Raw genomic sequence first — 21,360 nt, forward strand, 5'->3', positions numbered from 1 at the left:
TCTCAAGTTCTATCAACCCCATTGCTAAACATCTTCACCAGTTTTCAACATTTTCCATTAGGTTTGGATTCTATATCTATATAGCGGAAACTACTGTATAAAATGCAACATCAGGGCATAGCCTACTCTCTCAACCTTTGTGTTGTGGATTAAATGTTTACCCCCCACCAATTCATAGGTTAAAATCCTAAACCCCAATGTGATGGTATTAGGAGGTGGGGCCTTTGGGAGGTGATTAGGTCATGAGGGTATAGCCCTCTTGAATAGATTAGTGCCCTTATAAAAGGGACCCCAGAGAGCTCCTTATCCCTTCTGCCATGTAAGGACATAGCAAGAAGACAGTCTGTGAACTAGAAGTCCTCACCAGACACTGAATACGCCAGTAGCTTGATCTTGGACTTCCAGCCTTTAGAACTGTGAGCAACAAATGTCTGTTGATTAAGCCACCCAGTCTATGGTATTTTTGTTATAGCAGCCCAAAGAGACTAAGGCAGTCTGCCATGAAGATGTGCTGTCACCAAGTGATAGAGGTGTCTTTGGGTAAAGCCTCATAGTCTAAATGGCCAAGTTATTATCCATAAGCAAGTTATCATAGAGACTCAATACTCTTTACTACTAAAACTGTGTTTTTATAACAGAGCCTGTTATTATAGGAATTAAGTTTGAGGATTTAAGGACCACTATTTTGGTGATTTGTGTATAGAGCAAGATTTAAAGAAATATGAATGCCTAGGGACAATTAAATACCTCATTCATTAAGCTGTCATCGATAACAATTAAGCATTAATCTAACCTTGATTCTGCCACCTGACTTATGCAGAATGTTGACAGTTAATGTGGAAAGTCCACTCAGACATACAGACGACTTCTCAGTTTCAGCAGCACCATAAGAGGTGCCTGTACGCTCTCCCTCTTTTATCTCTGATCAGCAAGGCCTCTCTCTGAGCCAAGCATGCTCAGCCCACGTGTCACCTGACTCAAATCTCTGGGATATTGCAGGGATGACACACCTTCCTGCCATCCCTGCAGTAGCTCACAGGAGGTTGTGAAGTTCTTCTGTGGATGTTAAGCTTAGATTTCCCTAAGCAGAAAGGATTAGGCATTCCTTATCTTAATTCTGATTGCCTCCTAAATAAGTTTATCTAATGTTCAATCTATAATAACTGGTCTCTAGCAACCACACACACAGAGGGTTAGAAATAAAATACTGGATTATCGTTTAGAGGAACTAACCTAACTACAGAGAAGCACAGCGGTGGAGAGAGCACTTGAAGTCACTTATTAGCTAGATGCTCCTGGGCAAGTCATGTCACACCTCTGAGCTTCAGTTTCCTCCTCTGTAACAAGAAGATCAGCCACCCAGCAAATAATATGTACTGAATAAAACTAAACTCCTTTGCCAGGAATTCAGTTCTCTCAACAATTAGTCTCCAAACAACCTTCCTAACTTGATCTTCCACTCATTCCTTCCAGATGCACCATTTTTCCAGCCTCTAGGCCTTTGCTCTTGCCGTTGCTTAGGCTAGAATGCCCTCTGCCTCACTTCAGCATATATAGATCCCCTTTACCTTCCACACTTTTCAATTTTAAGAAGCTTTTTTTTCTTCCTCTTCCAAGCCAAGGGTCATTTCTCTTCTCTAAAATTCCCTGGTACGTTTTACGCACATCTTGCATGACATGTATCATGTGCTGCTCTGAGTCACTGTAAACAGATCCGCTCCCCCTTGCTAGCAGGAGGGCTCTGTAAGTGCATTCCTGTCTCGGCACAATGCTCGGCACAGTGGCTTGCACGTAAAAACTGGCCAAGAACTGCTGGCAGGAGGAAGCAAATCGTAGGCGTTTACAATCATAAGGAGTCGAGTAAACTTAAGGGGGAGACTCACCCCTGCTCCTTTTCTGTGGGTTCTCCATCCCTGCCCTTACCTCCCCTAAGGTGGATGGATCATGCGTGTTCAGACATGAACATGGGCAACAAGCTTCATGCCATCTGCCCACCTGTGAACTGTTACAGCAAAATTAACCTATTGGGTTGGCCAAAAGGTTCATTTGTTTTTTTCCATAAGATGGCTCTAGTAGCGCTTACTTGTCTTTAACTTCATTTGAAACAATTTTTTTAGATTGTATTGTGACAGCTGTCATATCAGCTTGCATTTTAAAAAAAACCTTATCAAAACTGGTAGATTTTTATGTAGCTATTTTAATATTGAAGACGGAAGAAAAAAAGCAATATTTTTGGCATATTATGCTTTATTATTTCAAGAAAGGTAAAAACGCAACTGCAACGCAAAAAAAGATTTGTGCAGTGTATGGAGAAGGTGCTGTGACTGATTGAACGTGTCAAAAGTGGTTTGCAAAGTTTCGTACTGGAGATTTCTCACTGGACGACGCTCCACAGTCAGGTAGACCAGTTGAAGTTGACAGCAATCAAATCGAGACATTAATTGAGAACAATCAACGTTATACTACGCGGGAGATAGCTGACATACTCAGAATATCCAAATCAAGCAATGAAAGTCATTTGCACCAGCTTGGTTACGTGAATCGCTTTGATATTTGGCTTCCACATAAGTTAAGCAAAGAAAACCTTCTTAACCATATTTCCACATGCGATTCTCTCCTTAAATGTTACAAAAACATTCCGTTTTTAAAACAAACTGCGATGGGCGATGAAAAGTGGATACTGTACAACAATGTGGAACGGAAGACATCGTGGGGCAAGTGAAATGAACCACCACCAAGCACACCAAAGGCCTGTCTTCGTCCAAAGAAGGTGATGTTGTTTATACAGTGGGATTAGACGGGAGTCCTCTATTATGAGGTCCTTCTGGAAAACCAAATGATTAATTAAAACAAGTACTGCTCCAAATTAGACCAACTGAAAGCAGCACACGACGAAAAGCATCCGGAATTAGTCAACAGAAAACGCATAATCTTCCATCAGGATAACGTAAGACCGCATGTTTCTTTGATGACCAGACAAAAACTGTTACAGCTTGGCTGGGGAGTTCTGATTCATCCGCCATATTCACCAGACACTGCACCTTTGGATTTCCATTTATTTCAGTCTTTACAAAATTCTCTTAATGGAAAAAATTTCAATTCCCTGGAAGAATGTAAAAGGCACCTGGAAGAGTTCTTTGCTCAAAAAGATAAAAAGTTTGGGGAAGATGGAATTACGAAGTTGCCTGAATGATGGCAGAAGGTAGTGAAACAAAACGGTGAATACATTGTTCAATAAAGTTCTTGGTAAAAATGAAAAATGTGTCTTTTATTTTTACTTTAAAAACCGAAGGAACTTTTTGGCCAATCCAATACTTTGCCATAATCACCAGAGAGGCCTCACGGTTTGAGAAAACAGTCGCATCGATGACATTCTTCAGAAGATGCTTTGCCAACAGAACAAGTAAATATGACCTTAAGCATAAACCCCAAAGACTTGGGAAGTGGATAGAGACCATTTTTCTCCATCACAAGCTGCTCCTTACTCTCCAAAAGGAGGAAATACAAAATTATTTTTCTCCTCCATTCTACTGCCCTGGCCTCCTCCATCAGCAGTTACAGTTCACAGTAGCCAGTGGACTTCATAATCGCAGGCTTTAGCCTTTCTTCTGGGCGTCCCCGTGTTCCTCACAAATCAAACCAGCACTACAGCTCCAGTTAACGTGTCTATGAGCCTCGGCATATGTTTGAACCCACCTTGTTTCCTGTTTTCTATAAATAGGAAAATCAATTATTTAAAACCTACCAAGAGGACTTTGATGAGACTCTTCTGAACACTTAGGTTGCTTAGGAGTTAGGTCCCTCCCATGAAAGGTTTGGTACCATTTTACATTCATCAGTATCATGAAGAGTCATCAACCATTATTATCATGTGGTACCATTCATTCCTTAAACATTTACTGAGCACCCACGCGTCAGGCAATGTGCCAGGAGACAGGTACAGCACAGTGACTAAGACAGACGAGACCTCATGGAGCTGACACTCTTCAGGGGAGAGAAGCAGACAATTCTTTACACATTTACTTGTTAAACGACAATGGTGATGTGTACAATGAAGGAAAAGTGCACAGTGTGAGGATAAGATGTCTTACAGGAGAACCTGACTTAACTTTTGTTTGGGGCTTTTACTTAAGACATGGCTTGTGAGCACAGCTCTCCAAGATGAAGATGCAAAAAATAAGTAAAAGAAAGTACATTTTTAAAAGGGGGGAACCACGGGTGGAAAGTGGTGGGGGGGTGGGGGTGGGGTGAATTGGGAGACTGGGATTGACATGTATACACTGATGTGTGTAAAATGGATGACTAATAAGAACCTGCTGTATAAAAAAAATTAATTTAATTTAATTTTTAAAAGGGGGGGAAATAGGTAGAATCTAAAAAACAAAACAAATGAGCAAACGTAAAAGAGAAACAGTTCAAATCAAACATAAAAGAGAAACAGGTGGGCTCCCCTGGTGGCGCAGTGGTTGAGAGTACGCCTGCCGATGCAGGGGACACGGGTTCGTGCCCCGGTCCGGGAAGATCCCACGTGCCGCGGAGCAGCTGGGCCCGTGAGCCATGGCCGCTGAGCCTGCGCGTCCGGAGCCTGTGCTCCGCAACGGGAGAGGCCACAACAGTGAGAGGCCCGCGTACCGCAAAAAAAAAAGAGAGAAACAGGTGGTTGCCAGAGAGGAAGAGGGAGGGGGAAGGAGAGAAGTAGGTGAGGGAGATTAAGAGGTACAACCTCCCAGATGCAAAGTAAATGAGTCACGGGTATGAAATACACAGTGCAGGGAATACAGTCAATAACGATGTAATATCTTTATATGGTGCCATATCATAACTAGACTTATGATGGTGATCATTTTGAAATGTAGAGAAATGTCAAATCACTATATTGTGTTATAGGTCAATTATACTTCAAAAAAACCAAACAAACTCCTAGAAAAATAGGTCAGATTTGTGGTTACCAGAGGTGAGGGACAGGGGGAGGAGGAATTGGATGAAGGCAGTCAAAAGGAGTAAACTTCCACTTATAACTAAGTACCAGGGATGTAATGTACAACATGATAAATAAAATGAACACTGCTATATGTTATATATGAAAGTTGAGAGTAAATCGTAAGAGTTCTCATCACAAGGAAAAGGTACTTCTTAAAATTTCTTTAACTTTGTACCTATATGAGATGATGGACGTTCACTAAACTTATTGTGATAATCAGTTCATGCTGTATGTAAGTCAAATCATTATGCTGTACACCTTAAACTTATACAGCACTGTATGTCATATCTCAATAAAACTGGAAGAAGAAAAAATTTTCAAATAAAAGGAGGGGGAAAGAATTCTGTAGGAGGGAAAAGCACTATTATTAATGATAAGAACAAAAACCGTTCTTTTTACCACTATTTTGCTTTAATTGTTCTCGCTATTGTTTCATCTTCGGAGGAACTGCAGATCTGTTATTTTCAGGATAATTCAGCAGGTTTATCTTGAACTGAAGATCAGCTTTCCTGCAGATTTTCCAAGGTTCTGCATATGAGAATTGGCTTTCAGAACTCTGAGACTGCAGAGCTGCACTGTCTACAGTTAGCTCCTAAACTCCAAGGCATACTTTCACCTTTTGAGAGACGGTTATACTAAGTTAATATTTACTGAGTCGCTACTGTGCGCCAGTGGGCCGAGTGCTCCAAGTATGTTATCTCATTTAATCCACCACAGATATGAACCATTGCCATCATCTCCACTTTACAGATGGAAAAACTGAGGCACCATATGGCCAATTTGTCCAAGGGCAGCCAACTCACAAGTAGCAGAATCAGAATTGGGACCACTGCATTCAGAAGACTTGAAACTTACCATTCATTAGGGCCTTATCCCTAACACGTCATGTAATCTCACACGTCCATGCCTTTGCTCAGGCCATCTCCTCTACCTGGAAGGCCAACTATTCCTTCTCCCCTTCCCCATAGCCCTTTCCTGATAAACAAATGCTCTTCTTTCAAGACCCACCTTTAACATTACTTCCATTGTAAAACATCCTCCTTTCTGAGGTTAGAAACTGTAAAGATAAAGGAACCAAGATAAAAATAAAGGGGAAAGAATCTGCTCTTGCTGTGACCTGGTGGTAACCTTCCAGAAAGAATCACTGACAAACAAGGGCAAGGAGCTATCCAGTGACAGTGAACAGGCATCTCTGGGCCACATCTAGGTCAGAAGCACTTGATCAAACAACTGATTTGCAAGTCCTTCATTTCTCCTAAATATCTGGGGCAATGGGTGACCCTAGACCAAATCCCCACATGATCCAGTCTACACGCTGAACCAGTGTGTCCAAAGGACCAGAACTGGGCCTCCCCATAATAAGCCTTCGTCAGCATTCCACGGTGGCCTGGCTGAGAGTTCAATAGGAGTTTACTTGTTGGGCTGAGTCAGCCCTGGCAAAGCCACAGCCTGATAAAGAAGATACAGCCAAGGCTGGATCAAGGGAGGCTAGAAAATGAATAGCGGGAGGGCTTCCCTGGTGGCGCAGTGGTTGAGAATCTGCCTGCTAGTGCAGGGGACACGGGTTCGAGCCCTGGTCTGGGAAGATCCCATATGGCACGGAGCAACTGGGCCCGTGAGCCACAACTACTGAGCCTGCACGTCTGGAGCCTGTGCTCCGCAACAAGAGAGGCCGCGATAGTGAGAGGCCCGCACACCGCAATGAAGAGTGGCCCCCGCTTGCCACAACTAGAGAAAGCCCTCGCACAGAAACGAAGACCCAACACAGCAATAATTAATTAATTAATTAATAAACTCCTCCCCCAACATCTTCTAAAAAAAAAAAGATGAATAGCGGGGAGGGGATGTTTTATAACCAGCTGAGAGGGGGGGTGTTTAAGGAGGCAAACACACCAAAGTGGCCCACTTCCACAAGCTTCATTTAATTTATATTTAGCCTTCCCATTCTCAGTAATTGAATGTATGATTTATTTTGGCCAGCAATTGCTGCATGTGGCTTTCAGAAAAACAACAACAGCCTTTTACGGTTTAGCACCACAGCGCTTAGAGACTTGAGCAAAATCATCAGATAAATTATTAAGCATGAAAAACAAAAAAATTATTAAGCACGAAGTGGACTCCACACTCCTGCCCGCCCTGCTGCAGCCTGAAGTGCAGGGGAGGTAGAGGAGGAGTCCAGAGCTCTAACACAGGGGGCGCTGACTGCCCACACCCGGGTACCAGTCTGCTCTGATGCTACTTATCTCTGGGTGTGGACCGAGGGCATCCCAGCAGGGAAACTGTCATTCCCAGCTCTCCTCCAACAGTTCTTGGGAGCAGCAAATCTTTATTTAGCTTAAGAATTTGTTTTTCTTTTTTGAAAACAAAAAATAGCATGAAGCAAGTGGGGAGAAGAAAGATCTAGGCTTGCGGGGCCTCCACGTGCAGCTCACAGCTCTGGTATCTGCAGCTCACAACCCATTCCTAATGTTACAGGTGACACCAAACTCAGGGATCCCCACGTGGGTCTACTACTCCTGACCTTTTTAAGAGGGAACCGGTTTATAAGATTTAAAATTTCCTAACATTAATTTAATCTAATTAATTAAGCTAATCTAATCTTCATTTTGCACATCACTGGGGTTTTGGCAGTGGCTGTTAATTTTTGTTTTGTTTCCTGCAAACCCATCATCCTTACCAAAGCAGGCACTAGGAGAAAGTTCCATGTTTACTGACAAATAATGAGGACATATCTGCTCTTGTGGGACTTGCAGTCCTCGTGGGGAAAGAGGGTGTCCAGACAATAAGTAAACAAACACACACAGTAAGAAAGCATCAGAACAAGGTAAATGCAGTGAGGACAAGAGGAGGATGGCACAGAGCATGATTGGGGAGGTGCAGCTACTTTAGCTAGAGTGGACAGGAAAGGACCCTGCAAGAGGTGAGGCTTGATTCTCATCTCTGGCCTAGTAATTTAAAAAAATGCAAATATCTGGAGGTGAGATCATTCTAGAAGGAGGGAACAGCAAGTGCAAAGGCTCTGAACTGGAAGACAGCTTAGTATGTTCAAAGAACAGTAAAAAACCGGTGTGGCTAAAGCGTGGTGTAAGATGAGGACAGAAGGCCGGAAGGCACCAGACCACGTAGGGACTTCAGCCAAGGCGTCTGGTTTAATTCCAAATGCACTGGGAGGCTACTAGAGCACCCAGGAGTCTATAGCAAAACCAAGCAGAGTTTGAAAAGGTTCCTGGACAGCAATCATGTTTGAAGACTTTGGTGACGCCGAAGCCTCAGTGGGAAGGACCCCAGCTTCCCACAGCGCTAACCCACCCACCATTGCACCCTTTGCTGGCGTCCTTCCCTTCCCAGTCTCCCCTCCCCGTCACCCTACTGACACTCACTGGGATTGCCTCCTAAATAAACCACTCGCACAATCCTCGTTCCAGGAGAGCTCTGTACCTCGTACAGAAACGGATCTTGGGCAGAATTTTTATACCTAATAGCAAGCTGTAGAGAGTCTTCATTCTCTACTGATTAGACTCTACTCCTGTATCTCTGGGGTTTTAAACAAATGAACATTGAAAACAACAAATAAACTTGAATCTGCTGTGAATAAGCAGTCCTAACTTCTAAAACTCTCTACGGATGTCTGAGCCACCTGACCTGGCCTGCCTGATACAGATTTAGGAAGGTCCTTACAGGAAATTACCCATGCTCTGTAAACTGTCTGACTCTATAAATGTGTGTCCGAGGTGCTTCCTACTAAAGAAACAGATTTAAAACTCATCACTTGTTGATCACTTCCTTCTTTCTTTCCTCCTTAAAGGATTCTCTCTACACACTCACACACACATATCCACACACCGCTGAGTCCGCTTTCCTAAGGAGCCAGGAATTGTCTGAGAGCAGAGGAGAGGAGAGAGTGAGTGATGGGCTCACCTTGGGAGAGGCACTGGTTGGCCAAGGCCACCTGACCAGAATGCAGGTAGAGATTGAGGCGGGTGAAGATTCCCACCAGGGAGGGAATGGTAATGAAGCAGTAGGCAACGCAGGCCTAGAAGGAAGGGGAGAAACAGCAGGTTACATGGCAATGCCATCACAATGGGTTAATACTCTTGTTTTCAACCACCATATATTTTCAAGTAAAAACACTAAAATAATTAATCTCCCCATTAGGAACCCCAATTTCTCCCCCTTGCTTCTGCTGTATTTGCTTCTTTGGGAGGAGGGGGAGGGGCAACCAAGGAAAGTAATGGTGTATGAAAAATAAATCCTCATCCATCGTCGCAGGAAGTAAACAGATAACACCTAATATTGATAAGTTAAAGAAGCGGCTGTTAAAACCAATTAGTTAAAAAATACATAGGTAATTTGAAGAAGAAGTTGCTAAAAAGAGCTTGAGGTGGTTGATGCTGAGGAGAGAGGTATATGGTGAGCAAGGGCAGGGCCGGGGTGCTTATTTTTCACTGTAATCTTTTTAGTATGATTTTATTTTTAAAGCATGGATATGGATCGCTTTGATAATATTTTGAGCAGCATACTCAAGGAGCAAATTTCTTTCAAAGTTGGGAATTTATCAAGAGGGAAAAAAGGTACTAGGCCTTCCAGTTACAGGCACAAGCCAGAGATAGCTCAGCTGGCACACAAAATTGCAAATCCATTTCTCAACCCCCTCCCCGTAACATGTATCAAAATTCAGGCTCCTTTGATCATTACTTTTGAAAACATTAAGAAAAGTGGTCAGTCAGAGATATGCAAGGAAAAAATCCAGAAAATCAATACTAAACCAGCCTTAATCTTTTTCTGGGAACAGCAATTCAGAAACTTGCAAAAGAAACAGCCCACTGGAGTTCAAAGTCTGTGAGTCTTATCTTTAGAACATACCCGGACAAATGCAGCCGTCTTTCTGGAATGATTTCCTTTCATTACTTTTCTTGTTTCCATTGCCAACCGGTTCACACTCTAGATTAATCAGTAAAACAGAAATGGGAATGAAATGATGGCTGATTCAGATTAACATCTTCCAGAGAGATGTGGACATTAACTGCATACAAGTCAATGAGAGCAAGCTAACCAGAACCAAGACTAGTTAGCACCAAACCCCGAAATGGCCATCAGGCCAGATTCGATCTCGGCTTCAGCAAACATCTCCAAGGGACGCTCGCTGAGTTAAGTCATGCCTATCAACCGGCGTAATAAATGACCATTTTCTGGCTTAATGAATAGCTAGGGTTCGCTTACTCCGTTTCCAGAAATCCCCCACACTAAGCTTAAGATCTTAGAGATCTTAACAGAAACCTCCAAAACCGGACGCAGACCATACAAAGTAGCTCTGCAACACTAAGGATAACCGTAAGAACAGTATAACCGCAGCCACATCATCACTTGCAGAAGAGCAGGTGCTGTTCTAGGAGCTACACATTCCTAGCTCGTTTCATCCTCATAAGTCTTATATTTAATCCTTATATTTAATCCTTATAAATCCTCATATTTAGGTCTGAAGCTTAGTAATACTACAAAATCTGATAACCAGCAGACAAATACATAAAAAGGTTGTTTTCCTTGAATTTACACGAAGCAATTCAAGGACCTTAGGGAATCTTTACACAAATATAAAAAGTTTGGACCTATGGTTCCCAAACTGTGTACAATGACACCCCAGGGTGTTGCAGCAAAATCACAGGGGCACCACATTTTTCGGACAACCACAGCAAGGCTCAATGGTTGAACACTATGCAAAGCACTAGTGTGAGGGAGCTCATAGGCCATGGTACATTCATTGCAATCATTTCATATCTTTGCAAAATTGGGCTGTTAGCAGATGCTGTGATAAAAAGCACTGTGCAAAAATTAATGTGGGGAAAAAAAATCTATCTGGAATGGGAGCTAAAGTAGTGGTGTCCCATCTGATTCCAAGGTTTAAGAAGTTGTGCAGTGTTCAATAGATGCATATACTTTATTAGTAAGTAATTATGATGATTTAAGAATGGAATGAAAATACATTATTTTTCTTTCAATTTATGTATACTGTTGGTTCAGAGGGCTGTCAAGTTGTTAGGGCACAAATTCTTAAGTTGTTTGAACCTACTTTCTTAATAAACAGAACTGTTATTTCTTCCTTTTGGCCTAAGGGCACCATGAAAAGTTACTGAAAGGCACATGATCCAAGAAAGCTGGGACTCTGGCTAGGCAACAAGGAATTCTAATGAGGTTAGTATTTCTATAACTAAATAATCAATGCAACTCACTTAACTCTTTGCTGTTGGCACGCAGGAATGAGAATATGCAAGTTTCAGAGAAAAAGAGGCCAATAAAACCACTCAAAGGCTTAAGCAAAGTTGCAGATTTTATTAACCTTTGAGACAACACCTTTCATGCCTTGGGAACAGAAGCAATATGGGGCCAGAAGAATCCCAGATTAAAATTGGTGCATGGCTCAATGATCAACAAATATGTATTGAGAGAACACATGAATGAATGAAAATCCTTACATGAATCAACTGCACAAGAACAGGTTCCAGATTGCAAAACATCGACCTGGCCTCAACGTAAAAACTCAGCTGTTGTTCAAAATCACGGCCAAAGGACACCTAGAGTCAAGGAGAAAGACACCGACGATGTTATCTCCATTGTGAGCACACAACTGGAAAGCTTTTGCCTGAGCTTGTGGGGGCAGGGGAGGCGCTGTGATGACAAGTCACCAAAAATCCCACAGCTATAAATGGTGGCTATCTCAGTCGTATGTAAGCAAACACACACATCCGTGCACTGGAATATACTCTAACTAGACTTCACATTACTTCACCCAGCAGAGAGCGGAAACGTTACTATTACCACCTCATCTTCATGACATTGGCATTGTTGTAGAACATAAAAAGACCAAAGGGTATAAAACAGAATCTCAAAATGTAAAGAGGATTTCCCAGGCTAGAAGGAAACCACTGGAAAGGAAATGATGGAATTTTGTTTGTCAGCTGTGGCCTTTTCACAGAACACAGATTTGGTGATTGGGAGCCATTTGTCAGAGGGGTTCCCTCATAAGGGCCAAACCTTTCTGCTTCCTGAAGGGGATTCCAACCTCGGCAGCTCACTGGTGGCTGCTAGAGCCATAGATGGATGTTTTTCCACCATTAAAAATCCCCTCTACTCCTATTTCTTCAAATTTATGAACAGCTGGTTGGTAGGACAAACTTTACTGCTACTGCAATCATTTTTGTCTGGAGGAGGTTTAATGTCACAATTTCCATTATAGCTATCAGGTTTCACATCTTATTTCCTCATATTCTTTTCCACTATAACTTGGTGGCTTTCAGATAAACCCATAAAAGGATAAATACCACGTGATCAGCATATAACTCAAGGGAACAAGAGAGGCACCTGGTAACAGTCATAGGTATTCAATACATAAAAAGGCTAATCCTGAATTTTCATCAAAATCGGTATTTTACCCATAGTTAAATTGACCCCTGTTGTTGAATGAGTCACATTTTTCAAGGTGATTTTCAAAGTGATCTAGTTACTTTCATCTCAGTCAGCTTTTGTCTCGACTTTTCTATTCCAACAGCAGATACTGGCAGCAGTGGGTATTTTAGATTTGTGCCCTGAGAATTAAGGCAAAAGTTGTTCTGGCGGGGATGGACTGGTGGGTTATTCCCAAAGAAGCCTGCAAGGACGCCTCCTGCTCTGCTTGTCCCTTCGCAGTGTCCCTGTAGACTCTTCCCTTCCGAAGGTGGAGTCTGCTTTCCCCCGCTTGCAGAGGGCTGGCCCTGGGGCTTGCTTTGACCAACAGAATGAAGCAGGAAGCAGTACAGATCACTGTGTGATTTCTGAACCTCCAAAGGCCCTGCAGCTTCTGATTTCGCCCTCACCACACAAGAGCTCACTGAGATGAGTGAATGATGAGAGAATGATGGACAGAAAGAGGTCACATGGCCGAGAAATAAGCCACCACCAAGACCCCAGACACGTGCTCAAGGCTGTCCTGGATCGTCCAGCCCCAGTTCTGCCACACCTCTGACATCATACAGAGCGGCCTGGTTATCCAGCCAACCCACAGAATTGTAAGAATTAATAAAACACTGTTACTTTAAGCCACTGAGTTTGCGGTGAGTTCTTATACAGCACTGGCTAACTAGGACGAATGGGGAGTGAGCACTTGGCATTTCTCCCCCCGACCTGACCCCCAAATTGTTTTCACCAGCATCTGATGGGCGGCACAGCAGGTGCTTCAGGAAGCCCCTTCTCCAGGGAGTTCCCTGGCTGCCTGGGCCTTAGGATTCTGCGCTTTCACTGCCGTGGCCCAGGTTCCATCCCTGGTCAGGGAACTGAGATCCCACAAGCCGCACAGCACGGCCAAAAAAAATAATAAAAAAAAGAAAAGAAAAAATTTAAACTGGCTTTATTAAAAAGAAAAAAAAAAAGGCAGCCCCTTCTCCCACTCCTGGTCCACATGATTCGGGTGCCCAGGTATGCCTGTCTCCCTAGCCTGGCCGATCAGTGTGTTCATTCTTTCTCACAGCAGCAGTTTGCTCAGAGATGAGCTGGTGACCCAAATTAATCCAAGGAGACTCAGCCCCAGGACTTCTGCTGGAGCCCTTCCGGCTGGGCTGCAGAGCTGGAAGGAATGAAAACCCGGAGCTCTTACGGGGAGTGAGCCTGCCTGGGAAGGACGCCAAGAGAGAAGAGCCACGAGCCAAAGACACACACATGGCAGGTCCTAACAACACCACAGAGACCCCAGGTCCAGCTGCTCCTTCTGAGAGGTCTCTTCCTGGACTTTATGTCACATCAGCCAGCAAGTCCCCGCCCACCCTCCCCTTTTTATTTTTTTCCTTAAGCCAGTTTGTCTTGGCTCTCCTTGCCCCCAGGGGAGTGCTGGCTAATATAAGTTGTTTTCTAATTTCATCTTATCTCAATAAAAATGAAAAGCACCAGGGAACATAATGTTAACTGCTTTCACCAGAGGAAGGATAAACAATTACATCACATTTCCAAGTGCACTGAAACTTCTTCCCCAATACTTACCATTTTTATAAATCCATTAATCAAATATGCCAGCATTCTTTTCTCATCCTCAAGAGTGAGTGCACTAAAATCAATAATTGTACATAATTAACACTGAGGTGATAAATTAAAGTTTCCAAAGGAAAAAAAAGTATTAGAAGTAAGCAACTTAACAGGTAAGAACATTTTGCATTTTCTAGATTTAAAAAACTTCCATGTATGTGTTTCTTTTGATGAAAATATGTAATCTAAATTAACATAATTTAAATGTGTTTCTAATTTCTCTCAAAGATGCTGTTCTCAAGATATATTTATTAACAGCAAAAGAGAAGGTAACTCTCTTCTTTGGAATTTGGATAGCAAGGTCCAACTTCAAATTTTGTATTTCAGAGAAACTTCATTCAACGTTTTACTATAAAAAGTTTAAACATGTAGCAAAGTTGAAATTATACAGTGAACACCAATACACCCTACTACTATCATGTTACAATATCTGCTTTATCGTATAACTCTCCATTACTCTCTCCATCCATCAATCTACCTTATTTTGGAGATACAGCTTAAAGTAAATCACAGATCTCAGGTGCTTCTGTTTAATAGCAAATTTAGTATGAATATAAATGAAAAAATGTCAAGTCCTTATAGTTTTGATAATACATGTAAAGGTTTATAAATAGTTCTCCAAATTTATTTAAAAAAATTTTAAGAGCCAAAGACCAAGGCTCCTGTTTATTGGTTTGTTCTAAGGGAAAACAAGTCTGTATTGGCAAAGACTGCATACTGTCCTCCAATATGCAGTGTCCCCTTCATTATTTGAGACTACATTTCCCAAACTCCTTTGTAGCTAGGAGTAGTCACATGACAGTTCTGGCCAATGGGATGTGAATGCAAGTGATGTACGAGCCTCCCAAGTTGTGTCCCTAAAAGGAGGGTGCTGTCCTCCAATGCCTGCCAGCTGCAACATGGACACGGTTGAGGTAAGTCACCTCCACCAGGAAGCAAGGACAACACCCCGGAGGGATAGCAGAGCAGTAAGACAAGAAACCTGGGCTCCTAGATGATGTTCTAAAGCAGAGCTACCCCACCCCCACCTTTTGGCTTCACGCTTCTCATAAGAGAAATACATCTTCTATTTCGCTTAGGCCAAAAACCAATGGCCTACTAATACAAGTACCTTTCTAAATGTTTTTTGTGCCTTTATTTCTATTTTTGTGCAACTAAAGTCTATCAGTTCCATTTATTATAAAAAGTCTGGATATTTTGATTTTGAAAACTATTTGTGAAGTTGAAAGCACAAAGTCATGAAATAAAGATTCTAAAATTCAGGGGGAAAAAAAAAAAGAAATACAATTCATCTTTGTTGATGGTTAAGTTCCAAAACAATTTTCTCATTTCTTGTAACATTTTCCTGTGAATCAAGCTGCTATGTTTAAAAATTCTTTGGGGACCAAACTTTCTGCCACAAATAAGCAGGAACTGCCTCAAGCACAGTCGAATGGAAACATGTAATAAAAAAGAAAAAAAGATAAGACAAATAAAGCTAGAAAGCAAAGGAGATAATTTGGCTTTTGACCCAAAGGTAAGGCCCATGGGGAGGTCTGACCCTCAAGTATACTCAACAAACTGAAGTCCTTCATGTAAGGAATATACACAATTTTATTTGAATTTTAAATAATTGGCTAATGTTGAGAAAAAACTTAAAGGCTATGTTACTGGATGAGTGAACTCATTATTATACTATGTGCTGCTCTCAGAAATCTCCAGGAGACATGGAGTATGAGTTCACTTGGATGAAACCAGCCTTCTCCTCCCAATAGAAATCCCTTTGTAAAAACATCTGCCATCTCATTTTCTCAGGAAGGTTACCCTCAGCTCAGCCTCCCTTCTCCCCTGGACTGGAATGTCCTTGTTAACATGTATCTTAATAGGCTCCATAAAATAATATTATTCACAGTGGCAGCTTGAAGCAGTAATTCCCTAATGTACTATTATGTGGCATTAAGACCCAATCCAGGCTCGTTTCAGCCTTAAACATGGCTTACTTCACAGAGTCATGCATGGTCTTGCAAATGTGCAAAAGGGCGTTCAGAATGACGGGGTCCTTAGTGGGCTCTTGCTGATGCCTAGAAGACATTTAGAGATAACAGTAAAAGCCATGTCCACTGAGACCACAGAAAGCACAGATTTAGTTCTCATCTACGATACATATGTGAGAAGCAGTAAATTATCTGGTTGGCATTTAACATGGCCCAGATCACCAGCAATGGGCAATGATCTAGTTTTCTCTTAATTCTCCTTTAAATAACAAGTTTGCTCTTCTAACATATCATAACTTCTCCTAACTACAAAATCATGGTAAAACTGATACATTTCCTAAGCCAGACAAAGGGCAAATCTGTTTTCTTACCGTGTTTCTTGAACTTCTAAAGCTGTCCAAGAACCTGTCCATAACTGTGTTAAGTGCCAGGTAAAATTATTAATTTGGTTTCTCAAATAACATAAAAGGACACGCTCTTATAACAAATCTTTTTTTTTTCTGGCCACACCACGCGCCATATGGGATCTTAGTTGCCCAAGCAGGGATGGAAACTACACCCCCTACAGTGGAAGCATGGAGTCTCTCTCTCTCTTTTTTTAATATTTATTTATTTATCTATCTATCTATCTATCTATTAGGCTCCATCGGGCCTTAGTTGTGGCACGCAGGATCTTCACTGCGGCATTCGGGATCTTTAGTTGCAGCATGCAGGATCTAGTTCCCTGACCAGGTATTGAACCTGGGTCCCCTAAATTGGAAGTGCGGAATCTTACCCACTGGACCATCAGGGAAGTCTCAATAAATCTTTATGTAAGTAAAGTAGGTATACTTGTTTCAAGCATATGGAATTAACCTTCTGGAAAGGTAATACAAGGAAAGCTTAAAACATACATTCCAGCAACTTCTAACTCAATTTTCCAAACTCTGGTTACTTGAGTTCCATCTTGAGATATTTTTTTAATCACATCTACATACTTAATATTTAAAGGGACTTGAACTTTTAACTTAACCTTGTCCTAAAGAATAATACATTTGAAGTCACTGATTAAACTAGTTATATATTATCTAACATACTTTAAAATAAATACACGTTTTAAAATAAAAATAAAAATCTCTCTTCCATGTACCACCTGAAAGTATTTCATGTACCATCAGCAGTAGGCAGTTTTGGGAAAACAGACTTAATCAATAAAATGAAAGGAACTAAGTTGAAAACTGATCACAAGTCTACACATTAACGACAGAAACCTTTCTAGCTCTGGTATCTTGAGAAGAATGACTTTATCTTTTAAAATGACACTTCCTAAATAGTACATCAATAGATTGCTCCTTCCCAAATCACAGGAGTGAGATATGGGTGATGGTCAGGCTCTGTTAACATTTATTACTTTGTATTCTTAAGCTAATTATAAACTTTTATCATGACTTCTCCTTTTAATGTGGTTTCTCTCTCAATGTTATTTTAGGTATAAATATATCACTACAGCACAGGCCCTCAAAATGCATAAATGGATTTCTTAGCAACAGGCTTCACAAGGGCAGCTGGAATTGAAGTTTCTGATTACATCATGTTACACTTACTTGATAAAAACTTCCATGATGCATTTGCAAACCTCCACCCGCACACTCTCTTTTTGGAACATGTCCAGAAATGGCAGAAATTTTTCCTAAAAAAAAAATAATAAAAGCACTCTACCTGCAATTTACACAAGTTACTGGAAGGAATTTGTGGGTTACTTTTTCTTTGAAGGGCAAAACAGAGTAAGAGTTGTTCATCTTTCTGAGGCAGATCTGATCAGGACTCACATGAAAGTAAGTACAGAACTCTGAGGATTTTAAAACTATTACTATTAAAACAAATTGCACATGCCCAAGGACCAGGGCTGGGACCAGTTAACATTTTGGCAAATCATCTGGACAACCTTTAGATGAGAATAAGCTCTTCTTGGTAGCAGAAGGCAAAGGAGGCTCCAATCTTTTAATGAATGTATAGAGGAACAGAGAAAGAAGAGTCAGAGTTGTTCAGAGCAGTTTCTGCAACCTGACTCCTCATTCAGTGGCTGTGTGACCTTAAGCAAGTTACTCCACCTCTTCCAGCACCAGTTTCCTCATCTGTAAAGTGGGACTCATTACTACTCGTGCCTTCCCAGTGGTGTTCGGAAAATGATCTGAGGCAACCCATGTAAAGTCAGTAGAAAAGATCAACAAAACTAAAAGCTGGTTCTCTGAAAAGATAAACAAAATTGATAAACCTTTAGCCAGACTCATCAAGAAAAAATGGGAGAGGGCCCAAATCAGTAAAAGTAGACATGAAAAAGAAGTTACAACTGATACCACAGAAATACAAAGAACCGTAAGAGACTACTACAAGCAACTATATGCCAACAAAACAGACAATCTAGAAGAAATGGAAAAATTCTTAGAAAGGTACAATCTCCTAAGAGTGAACCAATAAGAAATAGAAAATATAAAACAGACCAATCACAAGTACTAAAACTGATCTGTGATTAAGAAACTCCCAACAAACAAAAGTCCAGGACCAGATGGCTTCACAGGCAAATTCTATCAAACGTTTAGAGAGGAGTTAATAAACTATTCCAAAAAATTAACTCATTCTCTGAGGCCACCATCACCCTGATACCAAAATCAGACAAAGATACCATCAAAAAGAAAATTACAGGCCAATATCACTGATGAACATAGATGCAAAAATCCAACAAAATACTGAATACTAGCAAACTGAATCCAACAATACATTAAAAAGATCATACACCATGAACAAATGGGGTCATTATCCCAAGGATGCAAGGATTTTTCAATATCCACAAGTCAATCAGTGTGATACACCACATTAATAAATTGAATAAAAACCACTATGATCATCTTGATAGATGCAGAAAAAGTTTTTGATAAAATTCAACATCCATTTATGATAAAAACTCTCCAGAAAGTGCGTATAGAGGGGATCTACCTCAACCTAATAAATGCCATATATGACAAACCCACAGCTCACATCATACTCAATGGCGAAAAGCTGAAAGCATTTCCTCTAAGGTCAGGAACAAGACAAGGATGTCCACTCTCACCACTTTTATTCAACATAGTTTTGGAAGTCCTAGCCACAGCAATCAGAGAAGGAAAAGAAACAAAAGGAACCCAAACTGGAAAAGAAGAAGTAGAACTGTCACTGTTTGCAGATGACATGATACCATACATAGAAAACCCCAAAGTCACTACTGGAAAACTACTAGAGATTGCTCATCAATGAATTTGGTAAAGTTGCAGGATACAAAATTAATACATAGGGATCTGTTGCATTTCTATACACTAACAATGAAAGGTCAGAAAGAGAAACTAAGGCAACAATCCCATTTACCATTGCATCGAAAAGAATAAAATGCCTAGGAATAAACTTACCTAAGCAGGCAAAAGACCTGTACTCCAAAAACTTTAAGATGCTGATGAAAGAAATAAAAAATGGCACAAACAAATGGAAAGATATATACCATGTTCTTGGATTGGAAGAATCAATGTTGTCAAAACAACTGTATAACCCAAGGAAACCTACAGATTCAATGCAATTCCTATGAAATTACCAACTGCATTTTTCACAGAACTAGAAAAAAAATTTTTAATTTGTATGGAAATACAAAAGACCCGAATATCCAAAGCAATCTTGAGAAAGAAAAACGGAGCTGGAGGAATCAGGCTCCCTGACTTCAGACTACACTACAAAGCTACAGTAGTCAAGTCAGTATGGTACTGGCACAAAAACCGAAATACAGATCAATGGAACAGGATAGAAATCCCAGAGATAAACCCACGCACATATGGTCAATTAATCTACAAAAAAGGAGGCAAGGATATACAATGGAAAAAAGACAGTCTCTTCAATAAGTGGTGCTGGGAAAACTGGACAGCTACATGCAAAAGAATGAAATTAGAACATTCTCTAACACCATACACAAAAATAAACTCAAAACAGATTAAAGACCTAAATGTAAGACCAGATACTATAACACTTCTAGAGGAAAACGTAGGTAAGACACTCTTTGACATAAATTGCAACAATATCTTTTTGGATCTGTCTCCTAGAGTAATGGAAATAAAAATAAACAAATGGAACCTAATTAAACTTAAAAAGCTTTTGCATAGCAAAGGAAACAATAAACAAAACAAAAAGACAACCTACAGAATGGGAGAAAATATTTGCAAATGATGTGACTAACAAGGAATTAATCTTCAAAATATACAAAACAGCTCATACAGCTCAGTATCAAAAAATCAACCCAATCAAAAAATAAGCAGAAGATCTAAAACGACATTTCTCCAAAGAACATGTACAGATGGCCAAAAGGCACATGAAAAGATGCTCAACATTGTTAATTATTAGAGAACTGCAAATCAAAACTACAATGATGTATCACCTCACACCCAAAAGAATGGCCATAATCAAAAAGTCTACAAATAATAAACGCTGAAGAGGGTGTGAAGAAAACGGAACCCTCCTACAGTGCTGGTGGGAATGTAAATTGGTACAGACACTATGGAGAAGAGTATGGGCATTCCTTAAAAAGCTAAAAACAAAGTACCATATGATCCATCAATTCCACTCCTGGGCATATACCCAGAGAAAAACATAATTCGAAAAGATACATGCACCCCAATAGCAGCACTATCTACAACAGCCAAGATGTGGAAGCAACCTAAGTGTCCACTGACAGATGAATGGATAAATAAGATACGGTGCGTATGTATATATGTACACACACACACACACACACACACACACACACACTGGAATATTACTCAGCCATAAAAAAGAATGAAATAATGCCATCTGCAACAACGTGGATGGACCTAGAGATTATCATACTAAGTGAAGTAAGCCAGACAAAGACAAATACCATATGATATTGCTTGTATGTAAAATCTAAAAAAAGGATACAAATGAACTTATTTACGAAACAGAAATAGACTCACAGACATAGAAACTTATGGTTACCAAAGAAGAGTAGGTGAGAGGGATAAATTAGGAGTTTGGGATTAAAATATACACACTACTATATATAAAATACATAACCAACAAGGACCTACTGTATAGCACAGGGAACTATACTCAGTATCTTGTAATAACCTATAATGGAAGAGAATGTAAAAAAAGGATATATATTTATATATACGTATAACTGAATCACCTTACTGTATACCTGAAACTAACACAACATTGTAAATCAACTATATTTCAATAAAAATTAAAGAAAAAAAAAAGTTCTAGCACAGTGCTTGGGGCGTGGCAAAAGTCCAATAAATAACAGCCTTTATTATTAAATAAACAAAAGCTTACAGTCTGTGAGAG

At 40.6% G+C, this 21,360-nt stretch overlaps 1 protein-coding gene across 7 annotated transcripts in view; it reads right to left on the reverse strand.

The window, feature by feature from the left end:
* The window catches only part of VPS35L (VPS35 endosomal protein sorting factor like), a 128,846-nt gene that overhangs the window by 32,115 nt on the left and 75,371 nt on the right, over positions 1-21,360 (reverse strand). For 6 of the 7 annotated variants that reach the window (XR_016387800.1, XM_022552287.2, XM_089896076.1 and 3 more), the window contains 6 exons: positions 17,583-17,668; positions 16,006-16,086; positions 13,985-14,048; positions 11,452-11,550; positions 9,845-9,922; positions 8,900-9,014 (listed from right to left, as the gene is read on the reverse strand). Coding sequence is in view for 6 of the 7 variants with exons in the window: in XM_022552287.2 (XP_022407995.2) it covers positions 8,900-9,014; positions 9,845-9,922; positions 11,452-11,550; positions 13,985-14,048; positions 16,006-16,086; positions 17,583-17,668 (523 nt within the window). In the remaining variant the exon portion in view is untranslated. Of the gene's footprint in view, positions 1-5,380; positions 5,510-8,899; positions 9,015-9,844; positions 9,923-11,451; positions 11,551-13,984; positions 14,049-16,005; positions 16,087-17,582; positions 17,669-21,360 lie in introns of those variants that run through there. The other variant, XM_089896077.1, reaches the window with a different exon arrangement.

The sequence above is a fragment of the Delphinapterus leucas genome, chromosome 15 (genome assembly GCF_059928025.1).
Source record: "Delphinapterus leucas isolate spDelLeu-1000000601 "Yukka" chromosome 15, BTC_Dleu_Yukka2, whole genome shotgun sequence".
NCBI classification, from domain to species: Eukaryota; Metazoa; Chordata; class Mammalia; order Artiodactyla; family Monodontidae; genus Delphinapterus; species Delphinapterus leucas.